General features: G+C 39.2%; 3 protein-coding genes across 5 annotated transcripts in view; 2 read left to right on the top strand and 1 right to left on the bottom strand.

Annotated features, from left to right (window-relative positions):
• The window catches only part of LOC113633973 (B-cell receptor CD22-like), a 352,956-nt gene that overhangs the window by 22,018 nt on the left and 307,489 nt on the right, over nucleotides 1–23,449 (top strand). The window lies entirely within an intron of this gene.
• Nucleotides 1–23,449, top strand: part of LOC113633983 (B-cell receptor CD22-like) — a 195,276-nt gene that overhangs the window by 8,318 nt on the left and 163,509 nt on the right. The window lies entirely within an intron of this gene.
• Nucleotides 1,143–22,567, bottom strand: LOC113633978 (leukocyte immunoglobulin-like receptor subfamily B member 2). 3 transcript variants are annotated; one of them, XM_047799712.1, is made up of 15 exons: nucleotides 22,310–22,567; nucleotides 21,593–21,740; nucleotides 20,926–21,015; nucleotides 18,581–18,616; nucleotides 16,038–16,337; nucleotides 14,613–14,948; nucleotides 14,052–14,327; nucleotides 13,429–13,677; nucleotides 13,215–13,322; nucleotides 11,145–11,234; nucleotides 10,935–11,009; nucleotides 10,447–10,515; nucleotides 10,025–10,080; nucleotides 5,192–5,392; nucleotides 1,143–5,022 (listed from the first exon to the last, which is right to left on the bottom strand). In XM_047799712.1, exons 3-15 carry the CDS (start codon nucleotides 20,954–20,956, stop codon nucleotides 5,020–5,022), a joined length of 1,830 nt encoding a protein of 609 aa, XP_047655668.1. In that variant the 5' UTR covers nucleotides 20,957–21,015; nucleotides 21,593–21,740; nucleotides 22,310–22,567; the 3' UTR covers nucleotides 1,143–5,019. The 3 variants fall into 3 exon arrangements, with proteins under 3 accessions (XP_047655668.1, XP_026988455.2, XP_047655671.1); XM_027132654.2 differs by having other exon boundaries at nucleotides 1,143–5,392; XM_047799715.1 differs by lacking the exon at nucleotides 5,192–5,392.

The raw sequence follows: 23,449 nt of genomic DNA, 5'->3' as shown, positions 1-23,449 counted from the left end.
CAGTGCATAGTGAGTCTTCATGGTGTGTGTTTAATGTTAAAGGAAAAGAAAAATTCTGAGTATGAAAACATATATGTTAGTAGTTACTAGTACAGTAAAACAAAAAAAATTAATATTAAATATTAATATAATAATATAACATATTACATACTTACATACATACATTATATATAGCATGTGGTTGAGTATTGATAAATTCATAGTTCATAGTTTATGAGCTAATGTAGGCAGATTTCTGCAGACTTGACTTTTAAACACCTCAAGACTCCACAGGTTTAGAGGGTTTTTAGTTATATCGAGATAAATTAGAGACCTTTTATTTATGATCTACAGACACATCATAGTGTGTGGATTTCCTTATTAGTGATATTCTGTGTTCTAGATGGTGATGTGATCCTGGAGAGTCCTGTCCATCCTGTGACTGAGGGACATCCTCTGACTCTACGCTGTTTATATCACAACCCAAATCCCTCAAAGCTCCGAGCTGATTTCTATAAAGATGGATCATTTCTCCAAAACCAGACTACAGGAGAGATGATCATCCAAACTGTCTCAAAGTCAGATGAAGGTTTCTACCACTGTAAACACCCAGAGAGAGGAGAGTCACCGAAAAGCTGGGTCTCAGTCAGATGTGAGAAATTATTTAAATAGAACTGTGATTTAAAGATTTGATCGTAGATTATGTGTTTCTACACAATCTTATGTTACATCTCTATACTTCACATAACATGTTAGAATCAACGAAAGAAATTGCTTTTTAAATTCCTTTAGCAGGTCACACTGATGAAGACAGGATTGAGAATGCAGTTATAGAGGAGTGAGAAAAGTTAATCTATAGAAAGAAGATAATTTTTTTTGAAATAGATAATTTCAGAATTTATTTTCTTAATGGTATTTTTGTGGATTTTAAAATAATACAGATTTGTCATTTTAATGTCCTGCTGTTATGTGCTCAGGGTCTTCCAGACACCATCACTGTTCTGTATGGATTTGTTTAGTTAAAGCCTGCAAACCTCCTCATGACTGAAGGTCAATGTGTGTGTAATCTCCACTAAAGCGTACAGCCTTTTAAAACACTGAGAAATACATCTTTTAAAACTTGAACTACAAACAATAAAAAAGTTCAAAAACAAACCTGAAGGCAGTGTTCCTTATTTTTTGTCCTGATCGTTTTTGACCTTTATTATAAACACTTGTAGGGTTTGTGGCTGCACACACACATTAATTATTAGTAGATCACATGACCAGAACATGTTCATTACAAAAATACTTGATATCGGAAGAGTATCTTTTGTGTTTTAATCACTTTTACAATTAAAACACTCAAAGCACACAACTTACCCACATCATGTCCCAATAAATTTGTAGTGTGAAACAGATAGAGGGCGCTGTCCACATTTATTATTATAAAAAGACTTAACATTTCAGTTATTTACACACTGTTATATATGACTTTGAGTGTGAAAATGAATAATTTAAGTCACAAAAACATTTCCGTGTGTTGTGATTAAAACACTTTTTTTTCCTTTCCCACTCACACCAGGAATAGTGCCATGTGTCTTTAACACAAACAAGAAATTGCAGATAAATGTTAAATAAAAACATCAGTCTATCAATTTGTTCAGTGCTCAACTCCTGAGAGAAAGTAGGCTGAAGTAACTTGTATTGCAACAAAGTCTCACCGCTGTTCGTGACATAGTCACAAAGTTTAATTGGACACAAACTTCCTTTTTTCGTGTGACTCAGCACAACTTTCAATCTAATGTATTTTAATAGGAAGCATCTTTCATGTCTGCACCACATTTTTCCATTTTGCCACTCGGAAGCATTGTTTTTGCTCATTACTCAACATTTAACCAGGTGATTTTATCCTTGTTTTTATTGCTTATTTTTTGTAGGGTACTAACCATTGTGCTATGGTTTCTGTTCTGACAAAAAAACGTTTTTCGATCTATTTGGTGTGTCAAATCAGACAGTGAACTAAATACTACAGTACCCATGAGCCTTATGTACTTTTAATATGTTGAAGATATCAGCTAAAACTACCTGATGACCCATCTTGATTTTTTAAATAATACTTTGCACTGTAGCCACTGGAACTTCAAAACATTTAGATAGGGTCTTATAGCCCTTTCCTGATTTGTGAACAGCCACAATGCACAGCCGCAGGTCCTCAGTGAGCTCCTTTGTCTTAGCCATGACTGTCCACAAACCAACAGCAGAGAGCTTCTGTTTTTCACCTGTTGAGTTGATTAAAAGTGTGTGATGCATGTGCTCACACACTTGGACAATAAGAACACATGCATGTATGCTGTTTGTTGACTTCAGCTCAGCATTTAACACCATCATTCCATCCAGGTTAATAGCCAAATTAGTAGATCTGGGCATTTACACCACAACATGCAATTAGATTATGGACTTCCTGACCAACAGACTCCAGCAGGTTCGATCAGACTATCTGCTCCAACACCAACACTGCTGTACCACAGGGCTGTGTGCTGAGCCCCTTCCTCTTCTCCCTCTGACCGCAGGCCTGTGAATGGATCTAACTCCATCAAGTTTGAAGATGACACTATAGTGAATGGTCTCATCACCAACAATGATGAGACTGCCTACAGGGAGGAGATCCAGCACCTAGCCACATGGTGTAATGACAATAACTTGCTCTTTAACACCTCCAAAACAAAGGAGCTCATTATGGACTTCAGGAAAGAGACAGGAGGCACACATGACAACATCCACATCAATGGGATGGCTGGGGAGCGCGTTTCCAGTTTCAAGTTCCTGGGGATCCACATCTCGGTGGACCTGTCCTGGACTACCAGCACCTCCAGCCTGGTCAAGCCTGTTGCAGAATGCAGGGCATTGCAGCGGGTGGTGAAAACTGTCCAGCGCATCACATGGACTCCACTTCCAGCCATGAAGGACATCCAGAAGAAACGCTGTCTGTGTCGAGCTCGCAGCATTCTTAAGGACTCCTCTCATCCCGCCCATAGACTATTTTCTCTTCTGCCCTCCGGCAAGCGTTTCAAGTCCCTCCGGACCAGGACCAGCCGACTAAAAAACAGCTTTTTTCCTAGAGCTGTCTCTTTATGGAACGCTGCCCCTCGCTGATCCTACTGTCCTTTATACACTGTTACATCCCCCCCACCTCACAATTGCGCTAATGGACTGTCTTCACAAAACTATGCTCATTTGCACACTTGCTCTTCTTTTTTTTTGCATTGCTGCTCACCATTGCCTTACCAGTGTATATGTAACCTTTGGATAAAGTATTGAGAATGGAAAGGAACCGATGATGGCACCTGGGTTACCCATGAAAATAAGTTAAACCAAAAAAAAAAAAGAATAATTAAACCAAAAAAGAAATTACAATAATATGAAGGACCCTGCTGGTTCGGATGGGATTGAAGACATGACTTTCCAAAAAAAATAGTACAAATTTATTTTACAAAAAAGAAAATAATTTGCTCTTAAAAATACTTTAAAATATGAGAAGAAACTAGATTAGGTCTACTTTTACAGAAGGGACAAACCACACAACAAAGCAGTGCATAATATTTAACACATTGATAAACCAATAAAAAGGGATAAACCAAAAATAAGACAAAAATATACGCTCCCTCTGTTAAGCCTCACTAATCACAGTTCATCGTCCGATAGTCATAGGTCGATATATACTGTATACATACACTCATAGAAACAAAGGAAACAAAAAAAGAATTATAAAAAAGAAGAATACAAATAACAGTCCTGGCATACCCGGTAAAAACAGATTAATTTAAAAAGCACCGAAACTGCTGAAGCGATAAGAAATACAAAACCGGTTAATTCAATAAACTTGTAGTAGGGATGAATATACAGCAATGCAATACTGACATAGTCAAAGGGGCAGAACAATCTTTACAAACACTCTGTAAATCAGTGTGTTCACCGCTGCAACGTCCAAATGGTCCCGACTGTAAACCAGTAATGAATACATAAACAAACAAAATAAAACAGCAGTAAGCAGTACAGCAACTAACAAAACAGCCACTGACAAAACAGCTAGTGCTCTTTGGCCGCACCTGAAAAACAACAACAACAACAAAAAAAAAACATTTCAAAAAGTTTCCTCCTTTGCAAAAAGGACCCGCTATGCTACGTGACTGAAAAATAAAGGAATGAAGCAGGCGACTCACCAGGGGAAAGCAACAGGAAGATACAAGACAAAAGACCTTTTTCTGCCCACATAGCATACACACGAGAAATTTAAGAGCCCCACTCAAATGTGCTTTTTATAAAGCCACGAACATGCCGCACTAATTGCGTGGCACAGGTGTGCTCAGTTTTAACGCGCAGCTCAGCAGCAGTGGGCATGTCTTCGGACCTGAAATCCACCCATCAAAATAAAAACAAACCTAAAAGATATTGCACTTGTCACACATATACCCACCTGATATATTATATTATGTGCATAGTACATATCCTCCTGTATATTTCTGTCTATAGTAATAACAATATATTTTGTTTATAGCACATACCCTTCTGTATATTTCAGTTTACAGTAATATCCATCTGCATCATAAGTTCAACGAAAATGGTGAGGTGAGAAACAAAGAATCAGGTTATTGGTGAAGATGAAAATATGAACAATAAAAAAATGCTCACAATATGCAAATATGTCTCATGTGTTTATAAAAAAAGAGAATAAAAACAAAAGCAGTAAAAAGTAAAAAAAAATGTTGCATTAAAAAAGTAATGTTCCTGTGTACAGGAAATGCATGAGTAAACTCTACTGCTGTCTAGATTCTGGTGTCTTCTACCAGTCTGGCTCTGTACTGGGCTGCTCCCTCAACTGTTTTGATTAACTCAAGGAAAAGAGGACAATAAACAAACTAGTGTCCATCCTGGACAATGTCTTACATCCCCTCAATGATATACTTTTACTCCTGCTATTGACACAATTTTCATCATTTTTTAAAAGGTTTTCCTTCTATCAGTTTGTTAACTGTAGCTTCATCAGAACAGATGTGTGGCTCACTGCAGAGAGAAAGAAAGAGACAATTAATACATTTATAAATACATTTCTCCTGATATCACTGTCACTGTTGATATATATTTGTTAACTTGTTGAATCAGTGACCGCAGAAACAAATCAGTAAGTAATTTTCTGTGTCAATATTTTGCATGCCTGGTGGCTGGATCTTACCCCACGGGGCCCGGCCGGGCTCAGCCCGAAGGAGCGACATGGGGCCGATCTCCTGTGGGCCCACCACCTGCAGGAGGAACCATAAGTGGCTGGTGCAATGTGGATTGGGTGGCAGTCGAAGGCGGGGGCCTCGGCGACCAAATCCCTGGACACGAAATCTGGACATGGATTGTTACCTCGCTGGCTGGGAAGGAGCCTAAGCTGGTGTGGGAGGATCAGAGATACAGACTAGAGATAGTTGGGCTCGCCTCCATGCACAGCTTGGGCTCTGGAACCAAACTTCAAGAGAGGCTGGACTCTCTACTACTCTGGAGTTGCCTGTGGTGAGAGGCAGCGGGCTGATGTGGGCTTGCTCATAGCCCCACAGCTCAGCAGCCATGTGTTGGAGTTCACCCCAGTGAACGAGAGTGTCGTTTCCCTGCACCTTCGGGTCGGGGAAAGGTCTCTCACTGTTATTTGCACTTACAGGCCAAATGGCAGTGTAGAGTACCCGACCTTCTTGGCGTCTCTGGGATTGGGAGGAACGGCCCCTCCGACCTGAACCCGAGTGGTGTTCTGTTATTGGACTTCTCTGCTAGTCACAATTTGTCCATAACGAACACCATGTTCAAGCATAAGGGTGTACAGGTGGCACCAGGATACCCTAGGTCAGAGGTCGATGATCGACTTTCATCTGACCTCCGGCCGTATGTCTTGGAAACTCAGGTTAAGAGAGGGGCGGTGGTGAGTTGGACCCGATGGAGGGGGAGGAAGTTGGACAGACTTGGCAGACCCAAACGTACTGTGAGGGTCTGCTGGGAATGTTTGGCAGAGTCTACGGTAAGAAAGATCTTCAACTCCCACCTCCGGCAGAGCTTCAACCAAATCCCGGGGAGGTGGAGACATTGAGTCTGAGGACCATGTTCTCCACTTCCATTGTTGACGCGGCCGTTCAGAGCTTTCGACTGTGTCCCCTGTGGCGACCTGTAGGGGGTGCTCTGGGAGTACAGGGTCCGGGGCCCTCTGCTAAGGGCTGTCCGGTCCCTATATGACTGGAGCAGTAGTTTGGTTCTCTTTGCCGGCAGTAAGTCAGACTTGTTCCCAGTGCATTTTGGACTCCGGCAGGGCTGCCCTTTGTCAGAGGTTCTGTTTATTACTTCTATGCACAGGATTTCTAGGTGTAGTCGGGGGCAGGAGGGAGTCCGGTTTGGGGACCACAGGATTTTGTTGGCTTCATCAAATCAGGACCTTCATCGTGGACTGGGATGGTTTGCAGCCGAGTGTGAATTGGCGGGGATGAGAATCAACACTTCCAAGTCTGAGACCATGGTTCTCAGCCGGAATAGGGTGGCTTGCCCCCTTCAGGTTGGTGGAGATGTTGGAAAAAATCTTAGTAGAAATAATTAAAATATTATTCCTTACAATACTTTAACCAAAGTAAAGTATTAGGCCTTGCAAAATATTACAATTGCTGTCATAAGACATATGCAGGTGATGTTGTAGGCCAAAGATGTTTATTGCAACCAGATTCGGGGCTGTTAGGCCTAGTCAGTCTGAGCACATTTGTAATAACAACTTGTTATGTAGAAGGGAAAATACCATTGTTCCCAGACCTTAGCTCATAAATTGTTATGGAAAATGAAGAACACCATGGTTCTCAGACCTTGGTCCATAGCAATAACATGTTATGTAGAATGAAAAAAACGGACAGACCTAGGCCCTGAGAACTAAAGGAAGGAAAATCCATATATGGGCATGTGGTGCTCATAAACTTGTTGTGCAGACTGAAGAAGGCCCAGGTGTTTAGTCTGAGGTCATGAAAAATAAGGGGAGGAAAATCCATAAATGGGCATATGGGTGAAAGGTAATGGGAAATAAGGGGAAATTGGGTCAGTGTATTTAGAAAACATAGGAGATGATTCCGGTAAATAAGGTGATATGGCACCTGGGCTCCTAGGAGTGCCAGGGTATATATTGAGAAGATATCTGAGGGTTTTTTTTGGTTCTTCGGGGGCGAAGGTGTGTGTGTGCGTGTGGGGGCGCGTGCGCGCGCACGTGGGCGCATGCCCGTGTCCGCGGGTCAAGGTGGGTGGTTTTTATTTTTGCAAGGACGTCGCGAGGGCTCTTGTTTTTCTTGATTGATTTTGCATGACATGCTCTTTTTGGGGGTTTTCATTTGTTACTTTGAATTTGGCAATTTGTTACTTTGAATTTGGCAATTTGATACTTTGAATTTGGCAAATTATAATTTGTTGGCTGATTGACCACAATAAAGAAGTTTGCTCATTCTCATCCAGGTCTGAGCAGTTTTCTCAGTATTTTTGTAGTAATTATAGAGTTAACAGTGAAATTTAACTAAAGGCCTAAGAGAAGAGATCACCCTGTGATGTGTCGACTTGGAGACCGGCTCTGAGTTCCGACAGAGAGCTCCTGCCTCAAGTGGGAGAATTTAAGTATCTTGAGGTCTTGTCCACAAGCGAGGGAAGGACGAAGGGGAAGATCGACAGGCGGATCAGTGTATCCCTTGCAGTGATGCGGTCGATATACCGGACTGTATATCAATCTACGTTCCTACCCTAACCTATGGTCATTTATATATATATATATATATATATATATATATACGTATATATATATATATATATATATATATATATATATATATATATATATATATATATATATATACGTATATATATATATATATATATATATATATATATATATATATATATATATATATATATATATATATATATATATGTATTTTTTAGGGAAAGCTAGACAGAAAATAAACTATGTTGCAATCCAAGCATTTTAAGAGATGATTGCATCCGTGCCCCAACTACTCTCCTATCCCGCCTGTCTGTATTTTCGGCTTCGGCTGTGCCTCGTGGTTCGGGTCCCCTATCTGGCGAGGTGGCACAGCGGTTTTTCGATCATGGGGTTCACGGGTTAAGTTAGCGGAAGTGGAGCAAGAGACGGGTATTTCCCTTTCTTTTGCCCTCTCCCTTGACTTCATTCACTCAGTTTCGGTTTTGGGAGCTCACGCTGTGATTTCTCTCAACCCGGAAAAGAACATGCTGCTTACCACGCCGGGCTCTGAGGAGCTCGATGCAGGCAGGGAAAGGCTTTCCCCCTCTGAACAACCGACGCAATCAGTGGCATTTGAGGAGCCTGAAGAAGAAGTTAGTTTCTAGCATTGAGACTCTTTCTCCCACACCTCAGGGGCTGCCATGTCTTATTAAGGACAGACAGCACTGCGGTGGTGTCCTATATCAATCATCAGGGCAGACTGCATTTATGCCCCCTGTTCAGGTAGGCGCAGCAGATTCTGCTCTGGGCAGAGACCAGGTTCCTTTTGCTGAGAGCGTTTTTCATTCCGAGGCATATAAATCGGGCGGCAGACTGGCAGGTGCTGAGGCCCGGGGAGAGGTGTCTCTACCTCCGTGTGGTGGAGCAAATTTGGCAGATTTTCAGCTGGGTAGAAGTGGATCTGTTCACCTCCATGGAGTCGACCCACTGCCCGCTCTGGATTTCCATTTCTCATCCGGCCCCTTTGGGCCTGAATGCCTTGGTATGGATGTGGCAGAGGCTCCGTCTGTACACCTTCTCCCCGGTAGCTCTGCTCCCGCAAGTCTTAGCCAGAGTGTGCCACAACTGAGTCAATGTTCTCCTAATTGCCCCTCCTTGGCACTCTCAAGTATGGTCCACGGACCTAGTCACCTTCCTGAATGGCACTCCATGGGAGTTTCCCGTCAGGAAGGATTCCACTCTCAGGGGCAGGGGGCAATCCTACACCCCTCCAAGATATGGAAGCTTTGGGTCTGGCCCCTGAGGGGAATCAGTTCCTAGAGGCAGGCCTCTCATCTGAGGTGACAGAGACTATTGAATACTAGGGCTCCCTTAACTAGGAAGCTCTATGCTCTGAAGTGGAGGCTTTTTCGCCTCTGGTGCGATGAACATTGTCAGTCACTACCCAGTCAGTACAGTACAGTCCTGGAGTTCCTGCAGTCTTGGTTTTCTTAGGGCCTGTCCCTGTCTACTTTAAAGGTGTATGTAACCGCCATCACTGCAAACCATGAACCTGTCCTTGTGGCCTTCTTCGGTAGGCACCCTCTGGTCTCTCGCATTCTGCGTGGTGTCAAGTGGCTAAGGCCTTCCTGTAGACCGTGCCTTCCTTCCTGGGACCTCTCTGTGGTCCTGGAGGGGCTGCTGGATGCCCCCTTTGAGACCATGGAGTCAGCCTCTGAGAAGTTTCTGACCCTGAAGTTGGCTCTGCTCCTAGCCTTACCCTCTCTCAAAAGAGAGGGTGATTTGCATGCCCAGTCGATTGCCGCTGCCTGCCTAGAATTTGCCCCTGGCATGTTCAAGGCAATTCTGCACTCCAGGGATATATCCCTAAGGTGCCCAGGATGGCAGTCATCCTGCAGGCCTACTGTCCTCTGCCCCATGAGTCGGTGAAACAGGAGAGGCTGCATTTGCTTTGCCCAGTAAGGGCCTTGAGGACTTATGTCCACCGTTCTATATCGTGGTGTAACTCTTCCGCCCTCTTTGTCTGATTTGAGGGCCGGAATAGGGGTAATCTGGTTTCCAAACAGCCCCTAGCACAATGGGTAGTGCTTCAGACACAACTTCCTTACAGAAGCATTCCCATAGCATCAGCCCTGATGCAGCATCCCGTTCCCTTCTCAGGGAACCGGGTTACATACGTAACCTGGTGTAGTTTTGTGTACATGGATACTATAACTGTTAGATGACAAAATCTACTTAATGCACCTTTAAAAATCTGTCTTACTTCATGATGTTTGGTTTGTGTTTTAAGATTTATGTTGTAAATGTCATGAATCTTACCTTCATGTTGTGCTTTAGCTCTGAGTAGACTGTGTCATCAACCACACTTTTCTTTTCTAGTGGAAATCAGATATCATGTATTAATCTCTTGAAATATTACACCTCATCTAAATTATTACAAAGAAAATGATCTGGATATTATATCATACACAATTAAAATACATTACATCACAGCAGTGTTGAATTTTGGATTTTGATTGGTCATAATGTGTTGATTAATTTTTATGAAGAGAAGCTGCATAGTAAAACACTGGGACTTTGGGATGTGCTGTAATGGGAAAATAACCACTGTGACTAATCACTCTAGTCGTGTACTTTCTCTAACAGTGATTACCCATACAGGATAACAGTATTACAATCTACTTCAGTGTATGAACTCTGAAGCTGTAACTCTTCATTCAGACTTCTTTATTTCACTGTACCTTTTATTGTCTTGGCTTTTTTCATTGGTTTTAGTTCAATCTCAGCATAAGTCACATCAGCATCTGCAACTACAAGAGAAGAAAACAAAACCATCCCAATGATCTGTAGTATTTTAATACATCAGTCATAACTCATCAATGTAACCATCAGTCATTATCAGTCTCCTGCCAAAACCACTCTGACCCTTAAGTGCTTTTTTTAGAGTAGATCTTTAAACTCAACGGTTTATTTATTTCTGCTTTTTTTATCATTCAGCATGTGACATCTTTGCAATATGTGATAACATTTTAATGATTAGTGCTGCGTAAAACATCGCTGACTTTTTAATAGGACCTACGATGGAACGGACTTGTATGACCTGGAGGAAAACTGTAGATTCTGACCTCAGATAATTGGATGTAGTTTGTAAAAAAAAAAAAAAAGACTGAATTTTCTGAAGACTTCAAGTGTTATTTGATGAAATGTCATAGCATTAGTAATACTCTACCATTATTTCTGTTTGCCTGCTTTTTCTTCTTGACCTGATTGTAAATGGCTTCATTGCTCTCAGCTGCAGCTTCACCTGAACACAGTGCAGTGTGTTAGTGTACAAGACACTTTACTAGAGGTAAGTTAACAGGAGAAAGTCTCAGAAAAATACTAAATTAAATTGTAAAAAGATTTTTATAGAGCAAATGTCATTGAGACAGTGTCTGACCACGCTGTAGCGGTGTGTGTCCTGGCTGAGAGTCTTCAGCTCCAGACCGGCTCTGATTCCGTTCTGATATCTGATTGGTTTTCTGCATATCTACAGAGAGAGACAGATTATACATCTGAACAGTGTGTATATAATGACAAATACAGTTAATATTTTTATTTCATACTGCACTGATTATAGCATAATAAACAGAGTGTGTAGCAAAGGTCAACATTACAATACGAATAGAAACTATTATGTAGCGTCTGGCACCGGTCATTTTAGATTTCATGTCCCAGGCACCCTAAATTTCAACATCTACTCCTCAATTAACCGATGACCATGCCGTTTTACGATTTTATTGAGGGCTACACTCCACAATGAGACATTCCTTTTACTAATAAAACCCAAGATAAGGTACTCTAAGGTTCTCGTTCTTATAACCCTATTTGTAATGTGTTTCTTCTTTTAAGGCTTGCCTGACTTAAAATTATTTGCTCCTTAATTTCCTGACAAGGGTGTATTTTATTCATGTGTCAGAAAACAACATTGTATTTTAAAATCCGTTATACTCTATCATCATATCTTACTGATCATGGCATGTTAATGTATACCTGTTCTAATGCCGTATGCCCCTTTAAGGTCTGATGTCAGAATGTATACGAAGCTATCGTTTTCTTTTTACTTCCCTAATGAAAGTGCATCTTGTTTTATGTTTCATTTTTGTTTCTTTGTCTTTATCTTTGCCTTGAGTAATGATCTATGTATGTAATGTACCGCTGCCTTCATACCATCATTACCCTTCATGTTTAGTATCCAAATGACCACAAAATTATCGGTTACTCATTTTTCAAGCACTGGTGTTTTTTATTTGAGCACGAAAGGCGCCATACCATCTTAATACACCCTGGATCAAACTTTAAAGTCATCTAAAAGTTTGATAGCTAAACCACGCCCACAGACACCTGAAACAAAGGGAGTTTTTCCCTTCAAAATCCTGACCGAAGTATTGGTCATCTTCCCAAAGATGGGTGGAGTTCGCGACCTTTAAATTGTCACAAACACCACTAATCCGTGGTCAGACTTTCGGAACAGCTTCAAGACGACTCCATCTTCCTTCAACGAAGTTCCAGCAAGCTTCACTTCCAAGAACGACAACTGCTCTGATCTTCAGGAGAACTTGGAAGAACGTCTGACCCCACCCTAACTGACTTTTCAGAGATTTCTCTGTTGCATCCGGACTCTTGTTCAGTAAGCCAATGCAAGTAACCGTTTCCTCTACCAACCAATTTAGATGCATAATTTTAAGTAGGAATCTTTCATTGAATCTTAAGGTGAATTTAAGTTTCTGTGACGATTTCCCAGTTAGGGTGTGATTTAATTTTGAAGTCTAAGCTTGCCACTCCTTTCCTTCCTTTCTCTAGTTTCTTCTTTCCAGTCTCTTCCTCCCTTTCCCCAATTTTAATTTCTTTTGCTTTATTTTATTTTCATTTTCGTTTTCCCTATTTCTTTTGTTTGTTTGTGTAGTTAGTTTTATGTTGTGTTTGTCTCATTCATTAAATGTCATAATTTTGAGCCACAGGTGATTTGTCTCTGAGTCTCACTCACAAATTAAGGTACCTGCAATATCTGGTCTGAACTACATGCTCTATTAAGTTAATTTAATTTAAATTACGGTATACAGTAAAAGGAAAGCGAAACTTTCTTGGCCGGGAAGATACCGCCTTCATAGAATTAATAAAGGTACACGGCCTGTTCGCCGGACGAACAGACCAAATAAGCGTAACCTTAATTCCAGTACCGTTAATTTCAACTTAGGTTAAAATATTTAGAAGTCACTATAACACGTTATAGTTGCTTATAAATATTTACCTTGCTTCGCGAGCCAAAATCGCTACAATTATTAATCATGGATACTATATGTACAGCACAATATATAGTATTTGTATTTAAATAGTATTCAAAATGAAATTAAATGTATATTTTCCATACAGTGAATTTGCTCTTAACACACAGTATCTATTCTACCATATTTTTTAAAATAATTTTTCTGTATGATTTTACAATGTGTTAACTATGCACTATTCATACCTTTTTTTCTTTTGTAGGACCACAGCAGGATCATTAATATCAGTATGTTGATGAACAAAAATCCCAAACCCACAACCAGTCCTAATGTTCCTCCACTGGATCTAGGACCTGAGAAAGAGTTGAGAAAAGGGGCAGAATTTCAGCAATTGAACATAAAATCTTATGTTATTGAAAAGAAAATCCGATAAAAATAAATTCTCAAAAGGTTTCTCACGTCTGACTGAGACCCAGCTTTTCAGTGACTCTCCTCTCTCTGGGTGTTTACACTGGTAGAAACCTTCATCTGACTTTGAGACAGTTTGGATGATCATCTCTCCTGTAGTCTGGTTCTGGAGAACTGATCCATCTTTATAGAAATCAGCTCGGAGGTTTGAGGGATTTGGGTTGTGATATAAACAGCGTAGAGTCAGAGGATGTCCCTCAGTCACAGGATGGACAGGACTCTCCAGGATCACCTCACCATCTAGAACACAGAAAATCACTAACAAGGAAATCCACACACTATGATGTGTCTGTAGATAATAAATAAAAGTTCTCTAATTTATCTTTATATAACTTCAAAACCTCTAAAACTGTGGAGTCTGAAATCTGTCTGCTCACGAGAAAACATGAATGAATTATATTGATACATCAGTGTATATATATGTGTATATGTGTGTGTGTGTATATATATATATATATATATATATATATATATATATATATATATATATATATATATATATATATATATATATATATATATTTACTAGGACGAATAAAACTAGTATCTACTACTAATATTCTCAGAACATTTCCCTTTTCCTTTAAGATTAAACACACTACATGAAGACTCACCATGCACTGTGACGTTGATAGGATTACTGTTTTTTCCAGATTCAGACACACACCAGTAAACTCCAGTGTAGTATGTGGAGAGGAAGCTGATGTTACATGTAGATCCTGTAATTGATCCCCAGTGTGAACAATCTAACACTCTCTCACTGTGTGTGTATCGTCTCACTGTCCATCCAGTAGACTTACTCTGGTCCTCAGAGCTCAGTGAGAGAGAGTCATTAGTAAAGTGTTGAGTTCTGCTGGGATTGATGATCAGAGAGACTGGAGGAGATTCACCTTAAACACAGAAAAGAGCTAATTTAAATAAAATGTAAAGAGGAAACATTCAGTACAATATTTAATTTACTGCAAAATAGTCTTTTAATATTTCACAGGTACTGTAAATGATTAGGTGATCAGAGTAGTACAATGGATTACAATAAAATACCAGAAAATGTAATGCAAAATGGGATACAATGACATAACGACATCATATATACCAAAAAATGTACTCTTTATCTTATGATATTATATTCACACTTTTATCTTCTACACTTCAACACAACAGTTAATTTTCCTCACCAGTGATCCATAGTGGCTGTAGATTGCTGTACTGTGTGTGAAGGGCTGGTTCTCCTCTCTCTCCTCTGCACATATAAACTCCTGTGTGTTTAAGAGCAGCAGGACTGAGAGTGTATTTGCCTCCAGATCCTCTGCTGCTGTCTGAGAGGAGCTCCACATAGACAATATAGCCATGATTATTATTTATTCCAGTTAATCCGTCTCTGTAGGGAACAACTGTGTACCAGCTGAATGTCCAGTCTGTAGAGGAGTCTGTAACTTCACAGCTTAGTGTCACTGAGTCTCCTTCAGTCAGCCAGCTGTGTGGAGATACACTCAGTACTGCCTGTGGTCTCTCTGTTACACAGAAAATACAAGATAATCTTTTTTTCTACTTTTACTTAATACACATTAAGAAACTTTTCATGAATATTTAATTGCACAATTTCATGTGTCCCCACAAATCCAAACACACTCACCTGATACAGTCAGTGTAACTATATATTATATATATTAATAATATTTCAGTCATGGTATCCTACAGATCCACTTTAAAATTTTACTCAACTCTGTTTAACTACAAAAGACCAATTAAGAGCTGAATAAACATTAAAATTATTACAGTTTTCATACTGATCTAAATATTATTTTTTTCCATAACATGACGTCATGGATTTTATTCCTTTTAAACCACAGAAACGTGTGAAAGTTTACCATTTTTATTTGTTTAATGACTGAATTTTTTTAGATAAATCCATAGTTACATTTATTGTTGAGAAATATTTGCAAAAAGTTAGTTCCTCTTCACTATATTAGCAGCAGTCATTTCCTCGATAGTCTCTAATATGTATTAAACAATGCAGCTTGTGTGTTACAGCAAAGCTGCAAAGCATAAACACCTCTATTTTTATTTTTAGATTACTCACTCACTCATTTTCTACCGCTTATCCGAACTACCTCGGGTCACGGGGAGCCTGTGCCTATCTCAGGTGTTATCGGGTATCAAGGCAGGATACACCCTGGACGGAGTGGCAACCCATCACAGGGCACACACACACTCTCATTCACTCATGCAATCACACACTATGGACAATTTTCCAGAGATGCCAATCAACCTACTATACATGTCTTTGGAATGGAGGAGAAAACCGGAGTACCCGGAGGAAACCCCCGAGGCACGGGGAGAACATGCAAACTCCACACACACAAGGCGGAGGCGGGAATCGAACCCCGACCCTGGAGGTGTGAGGCGAACGTGCAAACCACTAAGCAACCTTTCCCCCATTTTTAGATTAGGTTAGATTTAATAATAATGTAATTTAAGCATGTATGTCATGATTATTTTTAATAATTCTGGAATTAAAAGGAATTACAATAATTAAGCAATATTTATTCCATTCCTCTTCTAACAAGCCTGTGATAAAAGAGGACCAAATCATAACATACCTCTCACTGTAATCTTGACAGGATCACTGAGCTCTGTGTAGTAGGAGCCATTGTAATAGTAGCTGTGCTCTTTGTAGTAGTTTCTCCTATATGCCCAACACATGTACTCTGTTTCTCCTGCATTATAGACTGTCACTTTAAATGTGTTCTCTTCGCTGCTCAGATTCCGTAGCCACTGATTATTTATGTACCAGTGAAACGCCCATCCAGTCCCCTGCTGCAGTTCACAGCTCAGAGTGACGGTGTCTCCAGTGTAGACGGAGCTCTGAGGATTCACTCTCACAGTCGGTTTGGGTTTTACTGTTGGTGTGAAATGATGAAGGTGTCAGAGCTGCTTTACACTTTACAACATAAGCAGTAGATTCACTGTGTCTAACAGATGCTTTGTGATTAAAACTAACATTTATATTTAACATTTAATACAAGATGTTACAGTTGTGTGTTCCCCACTCTCACTACTGGCATTTTACTAAAAATGACCAAAACCTACATTAAACCCATGACAGAGGACTTTTTAATTCACCTTAAAGGCACCCAAGAGACAGTTGATTTTGTTATGTATCTCCCTTCAGATGGCCACTAAACATATCAGTTGACAAATATTGTTCAATCTGACTTTTATCTTTAAAAAAAATTTAAGTAATTTTATAAATATGCTACCTCCATCTCTGCCTCATGTCTTTTCCTCACTGCTACAGTCTCTAACCAATACAGCATTTCTACACCTTTCCTTTGATTTTTTTCTTACACTCTTCTGTCACACACAACACTCCTGACACTTTTCTCCACCTACTCCAACCTGCAACTACTTAAACTCCTGTACCTTCTTGACCTCAGCCATCTGTAACCTCACTGTTCTACTTCCCTCCCTCTTGTTCTTACATATGTATTCTGTCTTACTACCACTTACTTTCAGTCCTCTTCTTTCCAGATCAGACCTCCACCTTTCCAGGTTTTCCTACACCTGCTCCCTGCTCTCACTACACATCACAATGTCATCTATAAACACCATTGTCCATGGAGTTTCCTGTCTGACTTCATCTGTCAACCTGTCCATCACCATAGCAAACAATAAGGGACTCAAATTATTCCTGATGTACATTTACATTACATTTTTACATTACATACGCCCTTAACCAGAGTGACGTACAAAAGTGTTTAAGTCTCTATCATTGAATGCATGAACTCTGGTTCACTAGGCTACAAACTTAAGATATCATCACTAAATCACTGTTCATAGTTTTTGTATGTATTTATTTATTTTCTTTTATTAAATGCACACATACAACAAACATATCGTCACTGTCGGGCAGAAACCTCCTTTTGTCAATTTCATATTTTTTCACATATCAATGCTATTGGTCAGTCCCCACATGGGTCTTTATTAACCAATCTAAAGTGTTGAAAATAGCTTGAGCACAAATCTCTTAACTCCAATGGACACTTCGACTGTCTGAGAAATCTCGTAACTCCACCTCTTCTTCAGTCCGCGGGAGAGCTTTGCGGCATATTTCTCCTCAAGATTAAGATTTATTACTGCTTATTATACATGTTCATTGACATTTTAAAATGTTTCTAATATAATATTTGAATATATTTCAATACCACTATTAAATTATTGTTTTTATTATTTTAATGACTTTAAGTCTGCCTACTTATAGGCAATGCCTCTCTTGGCACTGTTCATGCATTGGACACTAACAAGTGAAAGTGAAAATAGTTAGGCTAGATACATTTGAGTAGGCCTGTTTTGTAAAAAAATTGATACCTGTAATGCTTCTGTGCAAAAAGAAACCCGTGAGCCATGAAGGTAGTGACCGCAGACTTTATTGAACACTGCTGGCAGCAGCGACGTCTGTGTCCGTACCATTCTTATCAATGACATGATACAATGTTTAATAACTAAAAAAAATACACTTTTTTTTTTTATTTCCTAAAATATAATAGTTTTGGAGATACGAGGATTCCGCCCGACAGCAACGATATAGGAAACATGAAAGTTGAAGTGTTTTATGTAGCCCCACATCCACCATGAACTCCTCCGTTTTACCTACAGCACATCTCACTGCTGTCATACTCCTCTCATACATCCTGCACTACTCTGACTCAACCGATCCTTTATGGAATTACACTGATGACTCACATGATTAAATTTGGTACGTTTTACACCGCATGCCCTTTCTGATGCAACCCTCTACATTTGTAAGACCGCTGAGTGTTTCCTCCTCCCTGTATGTCACATCTGAGAGTAACAATCTCTCCAGTGAACACATGTGTATCAGGCTTTATAGACACCACAGCTTTAGAACTCCCTATAAGTTCATATATATATATATAAAACAACATTCTGTTGTTAATAAACCTTACATAATGTCATTGGAAATGACCGAGATTTGAGAAATGGTATGAGAAAATAAGAGTTATGTTTATGTTACTTTATTTGAGTAGAGCTATAGCTGCATTATTAAACAAAGACCAAATTAACAAATTGTCTCAGCACCAAAACAAATCAAATTTGAAGATAAACTATATATATAACTCACCTTGAGCCTGGACCACTGGTATGAGTGAAATCACCACTAAAAGGGAACAGAAACAGAACATGACATAAATATGGAGAATATTCAGTCTGTTAATTAAAACAGCACATTTTAGACTCACAGAACACACAAGTTTAAATGCAATATGGAAATATTGTGAAATTTGTGATTATCAAGTGCTGTGGCTTAGTTTGGTATAGTAGTGTGAATTAGAGTGAGCTGAGCTGTTTCTCTGTGCAGACCATAATAGTAAAAAAAATAGGTAGGGGTAGGTGTTTTGGGGATGTACAAGAGAGGTGCAGAAAATTGACACATGATACAATTAACCACATCCTGTATAATGAACATGCTACTAAATATTTCACTTATGTAGTCATCAATTATTCTTCCGGGCCTTCACTACTCCTTATTTCTCTCCTCGTTTCTTCTCATATTAAATATTTCTGATTTTGTTCATATATTTTCACCAGTTTTTTTTTTTCCTGGAATTCGACAATTGTCATAATATGTGATCTGTGAGCTACTGGAATGGGGGATTCTATAGATTTTCCTGGTAAGAGGCTGGAAGTTACAACCTATATAGTTGAATACAGCATATCTCAAACAGCCAGTCTTTAAACAGGAACACAGAATCTCAGAATGCACAAAACATGGAACTTTGAGCTGGATTGACCACATCATCATCAGATCACTCTTGTTAGATAAGAAAAGGGATCCAAGACTTGATCCAAGGGATGAAGCTTGATTTTTACTGTATGATCAGTAAATTGATTTTACTGAGCCTCAATAAATTGCATGCAGGATGAATATATTTTTAGCTTCACACCTCCTCCCCTTCTTCACTGCTGAACACTAAGCACGGAATTAAAAAAAAGAAAGAAGCTAAACCACAACTATCAACTTGTCTCTGTTCTCACGCCTCGAAAACTGTCACTGCCCTGTGTGTCAGTGTACAAGGCTAATGAGAAATGTTTATTTCTGCAGAATTCTAGATTGGTAGATTTGGCACAAATAAGTAAATGAAATGAGACAATAGTTTGTTTGAGGTTTCACAGTTTCTTCCTGAATGTCCTGGATGTGCTCCTGGGTGTCTCCAGGATGGACTTCAGATTCACTGAAACCGTCTTTCCTGAAGATGCATTAACGAATCTATGAGTTGATCTCAGCTCCTTCGTTTTTAGGTCCTTCTCCTGTGAGAAAACTCACTAGAGCATACCTGAGCAAACCTGAACACCCTGATATATTCCTGTTACATTTTTCAACACAACCTGCTGCACCAGCATTCCAACTTATAAATTGATTTTATTTAATTAGGCCTTGTATTGATAGTATACCAGCTTCTGAGGATAATGCATAGCCAAATTTATGAACCCTCGATTTTAAAATAGGAATAATTATCAATATATAGTGTTACTATTAAATTGTCCAATGAGGGTATGTTCCGAAATCTTATCACTCTAAATAGTTGCTTTGTCTCTAACTGACACTGCTGTGGAAACTGTGGCTTAAAAAGGTGATTTCCAGTCCGGACAACTTTTTATTTAAAAAGAGATAGCATGTCAGAGGAGTTAAATTATGCACATTGTCAACAGTTAAAAGTTACTTATTGCTTTCACACATCCATTTTCAAAACTATTTAAAAAATTCACTGCTGAACTTGTATCAATAAATGAAAATAGAAAATAAACCACATCCGCACAATGCTCTCTGCTCTCAGACCTCTAACACAGTCACTGCTTTGCGTGTACATGACTAATGAGAAGTGTTTGTTTTTGCACATTTATTGTTCTTTTTAACATGAAATAATACTTAGTTATAATTAGTAAGTAATTATTTGTGATGAATCATTAAAAATGATTTTTTATTATTATTATGCCATGCATTAGTTTGGTATCAATGTGTATTAAAGTGAACATTTTTCCCTGCACAGACCATTGAAATATAGGTTATGGGGCATTTTCTCAGAAAGCGTAGTTATGGTCACATTTTTGTTGAAATTGTGTTAGCTTTAATATGGTTTTTAACATGGTTCTTTATACAGGAAACGCCACCAAATGAGTACAGATTCCGACTCGTTTACACTCATTAGATTAAACTGTGTTTTAAACTTTCTCTACTTGTACTCTTACCTGTTGAACTATCATAGTTACTGAGAGTATTTACACATCAAACTAAACCCTTCTCATAACAGATATGGAGACACTGATCCACCTGAACAGTCATGATGAAGTACACACAATGTCCTAATCACACAATAAGATCATCACTCAGGACATTTAGACTGCAAATGAACAACTTTATACCCCACCACTCAGTCTAATGAAGACACAAAGAGAACATTTACTTACAGAGCATCACAGGGAGTGGACTGAGTGCCATCCTGTCCCTCTAATGACTGACAGAGCAGAAGTGTGTGCTAAAGTTTTACCACTTCCTGTCTTCAAAACACACACACACACACACACACACACACACACACACACACACACACACACACACACACACACAGAGAGAGAGAGAGAGAGAGAGAGAGAGAGAGAGAGAGAGAGAGAGAGAGAGAGAGAGAGAGAGAGAGAGAGAGACGGAGACAGAGAGAGAGAGAGAGAAAGAGAGAGAGACAGAGACAGAGAGAGAGAGAGAGAGACAGAGACAGAGACAGAGACAGAGAGAGAGACTATGAATATACACTGTGTGCACAATTATTAGGCAAGTTGCATTTTTGAGGATTACTTTTGTTATTGTACAACTACAGTGCTCTTGGTCAATCCAGAATCTTAACAAACCCTCAAACCTGAACATTTAAGTAGTGAAAGTTTGGCTTTCTTAAGAGAATATCTATATGTACACTGTTATTACCGATCCATCTGGTCTGAGTCACAACTACTCAAGAGTCACAGTCATCTCATCAGTCCACAAAACCTTTGAAAAATCTGTCTTCAGATATTTCTTGGCCCATTCCTGACATTTCGACTTATGTGTCTTGTTCAGAGGTGGTCGGGTTTTAGCCTTTCTTACCTTGGCCATGTCTCTGAGAACTGAAAACCTTGTACACTCTAGGTAGGTTGCAGTTGTGGAATATGGCAACACTGGAGAATAATGGGTTCCTGGTAGCGTCATGTTTAGCATCATGAGCCATTTAAATCTCTTTTTTGGCCCATTTTTCCTGAGGAGAAAAATCTGCTTAATAATTATGCACACCTTGATATAGGGTGTTGATCTCCTTATATAATATATATATTATTATTATTATTATTATTATTATTATTATTATTATTATTATTATTATGCTATTAGGCCAGCCGGAGACAAGAAATCTCAGACAAAAGTACAAGCTGGACCCACCCATAACTAATCAGAACTGCACATGCTTTGGTAATCTAACCACAGGGATTGCAAGCCAGTGACTTCTGTGCCGGTCCCAAGATCAGATAAATAGAGACGGAGCATCAGGAAGGGCATAATTTAATCATGCTGTCAGTGGGAATTGTGTTAACAGAGAACATGAAGTTAATTAGTGTGAGAGTAGAAGATGCCAAGGATAGAGTCAGATGATTCCCTGTGTCAACCCATAATGGGAAAAGCCAAAAGTAGAAGTTTGATAAACTTAGAAACTTTCATGAACTGAATTCAAAACAAACAAACTAATGCCATTCTCCTAAGAAATGCAATCATAAGAGGGAAAAATAACTTTTACTCAAGGTCATCGACTTTGTCCAAGTGGTGTTGCCGTACCGTGCTGAAGTAAAAATATGGGCGTGGCTATGGTGGTAAACAGATCCCCAAACAGAGTTAGACACAAACACCGGAATTACTTATAAAAAGTGACCCAGCAGAAGAAAATCGTCATAAGTGATTGAAGTTTTGTCTAAATAACTAAGCGCTAGTCATATAACACGTCGAGCTAACATTAGGGTTAATTGTTGCTGACAGTTTAGCTAGCACGTTAGCCGCATGCTAACTCAGTCAGAAACGAAATTGTGGACAATTCAGTTCCCCTGTTTTCCCTTTACTGCGCATGCGTGGAATCAGGTTGTTGTTTTTTTTTACTGCAATGTTCTGCATTGAACAGCTCGTGCGTTCGTTATCATCGTGTAATTTTCATCCGAACAAGGTTTATTTCGCCTTCTTTGTTTGATAGTTTACAATTAAATGCAGACTTTTAAAGTGTCTACAACCAACCTGCACTGTGTTCATTCAGTCTGGTCATCATCCTCTGTCCTCTCTCACCAACAAGGCTTTCTTTTTGTTAGTGTAATCTATATAGACCGGTGTGTGTGTGTGTGTGTGTGTGTGTGTGTGTGTTACTGCATGACTGTTTGTTTCATAGTTGCACAAATGAGCAAGTGAAGAATAACAAATAGACAGTAAAAAATTAATGTACATTTTGATATTTTGCCTATTTTCAACAATTACTCAGTGTGTTAACTCTATATAAATCCTAATAAAGCGAAGCATTAAATGTTTTACAGTGTGTTAATGTGAAATGAAATTATCCATAAATGTAAACAATATATTGAGTATGAATATGTTCAGTTATTTGAAATGTAGATGTAACAGTTTATATGTGATTGTCCAATAGGACGTGTCTCCTGAGGTCATTAACTGAGACTCCAGGTCACTGGTGTTAAGTTGTATATTTTATTGTCACTTGAACAACATACAGCCGGTACAGTCCGCAGTAAAATGAAAAAGTTCCTCCAAACACACAACTACAAGAGACAATACAGAACTAAATTCACTACACAGACCTACTAAAGTTTTTTTGACATCTGATTGTCCAATGTTGATGTCCACAGGATCTCTGTATGAAGTTAAGATCTGAACTAATGTGTTCATTGTGGACATCTTCCTATAGTCCTATAACATCAACCA

The sequence above is a fragment of the Tachysurus fulvidraco genome, chromosome 1 (assembly GCF_022655615.1).
Source record: "Tachysurus fulvidraco isolate hzauxx_2018 chromosome 1, HZAU_PFXX_2.0, whole genome shotgun sequence".
NCBI classification, from domain to species: Eukaryota; Metazoa; Chordata; class Actinopteri; order Siluriformes; family Bagridae; genus Tachysurus; species Tachysurus fulvidraco.
Note: the sequence above shows the minus strand (reverse complement) of the source record. Positions and strands in the feature narration are given on the sequence as shown.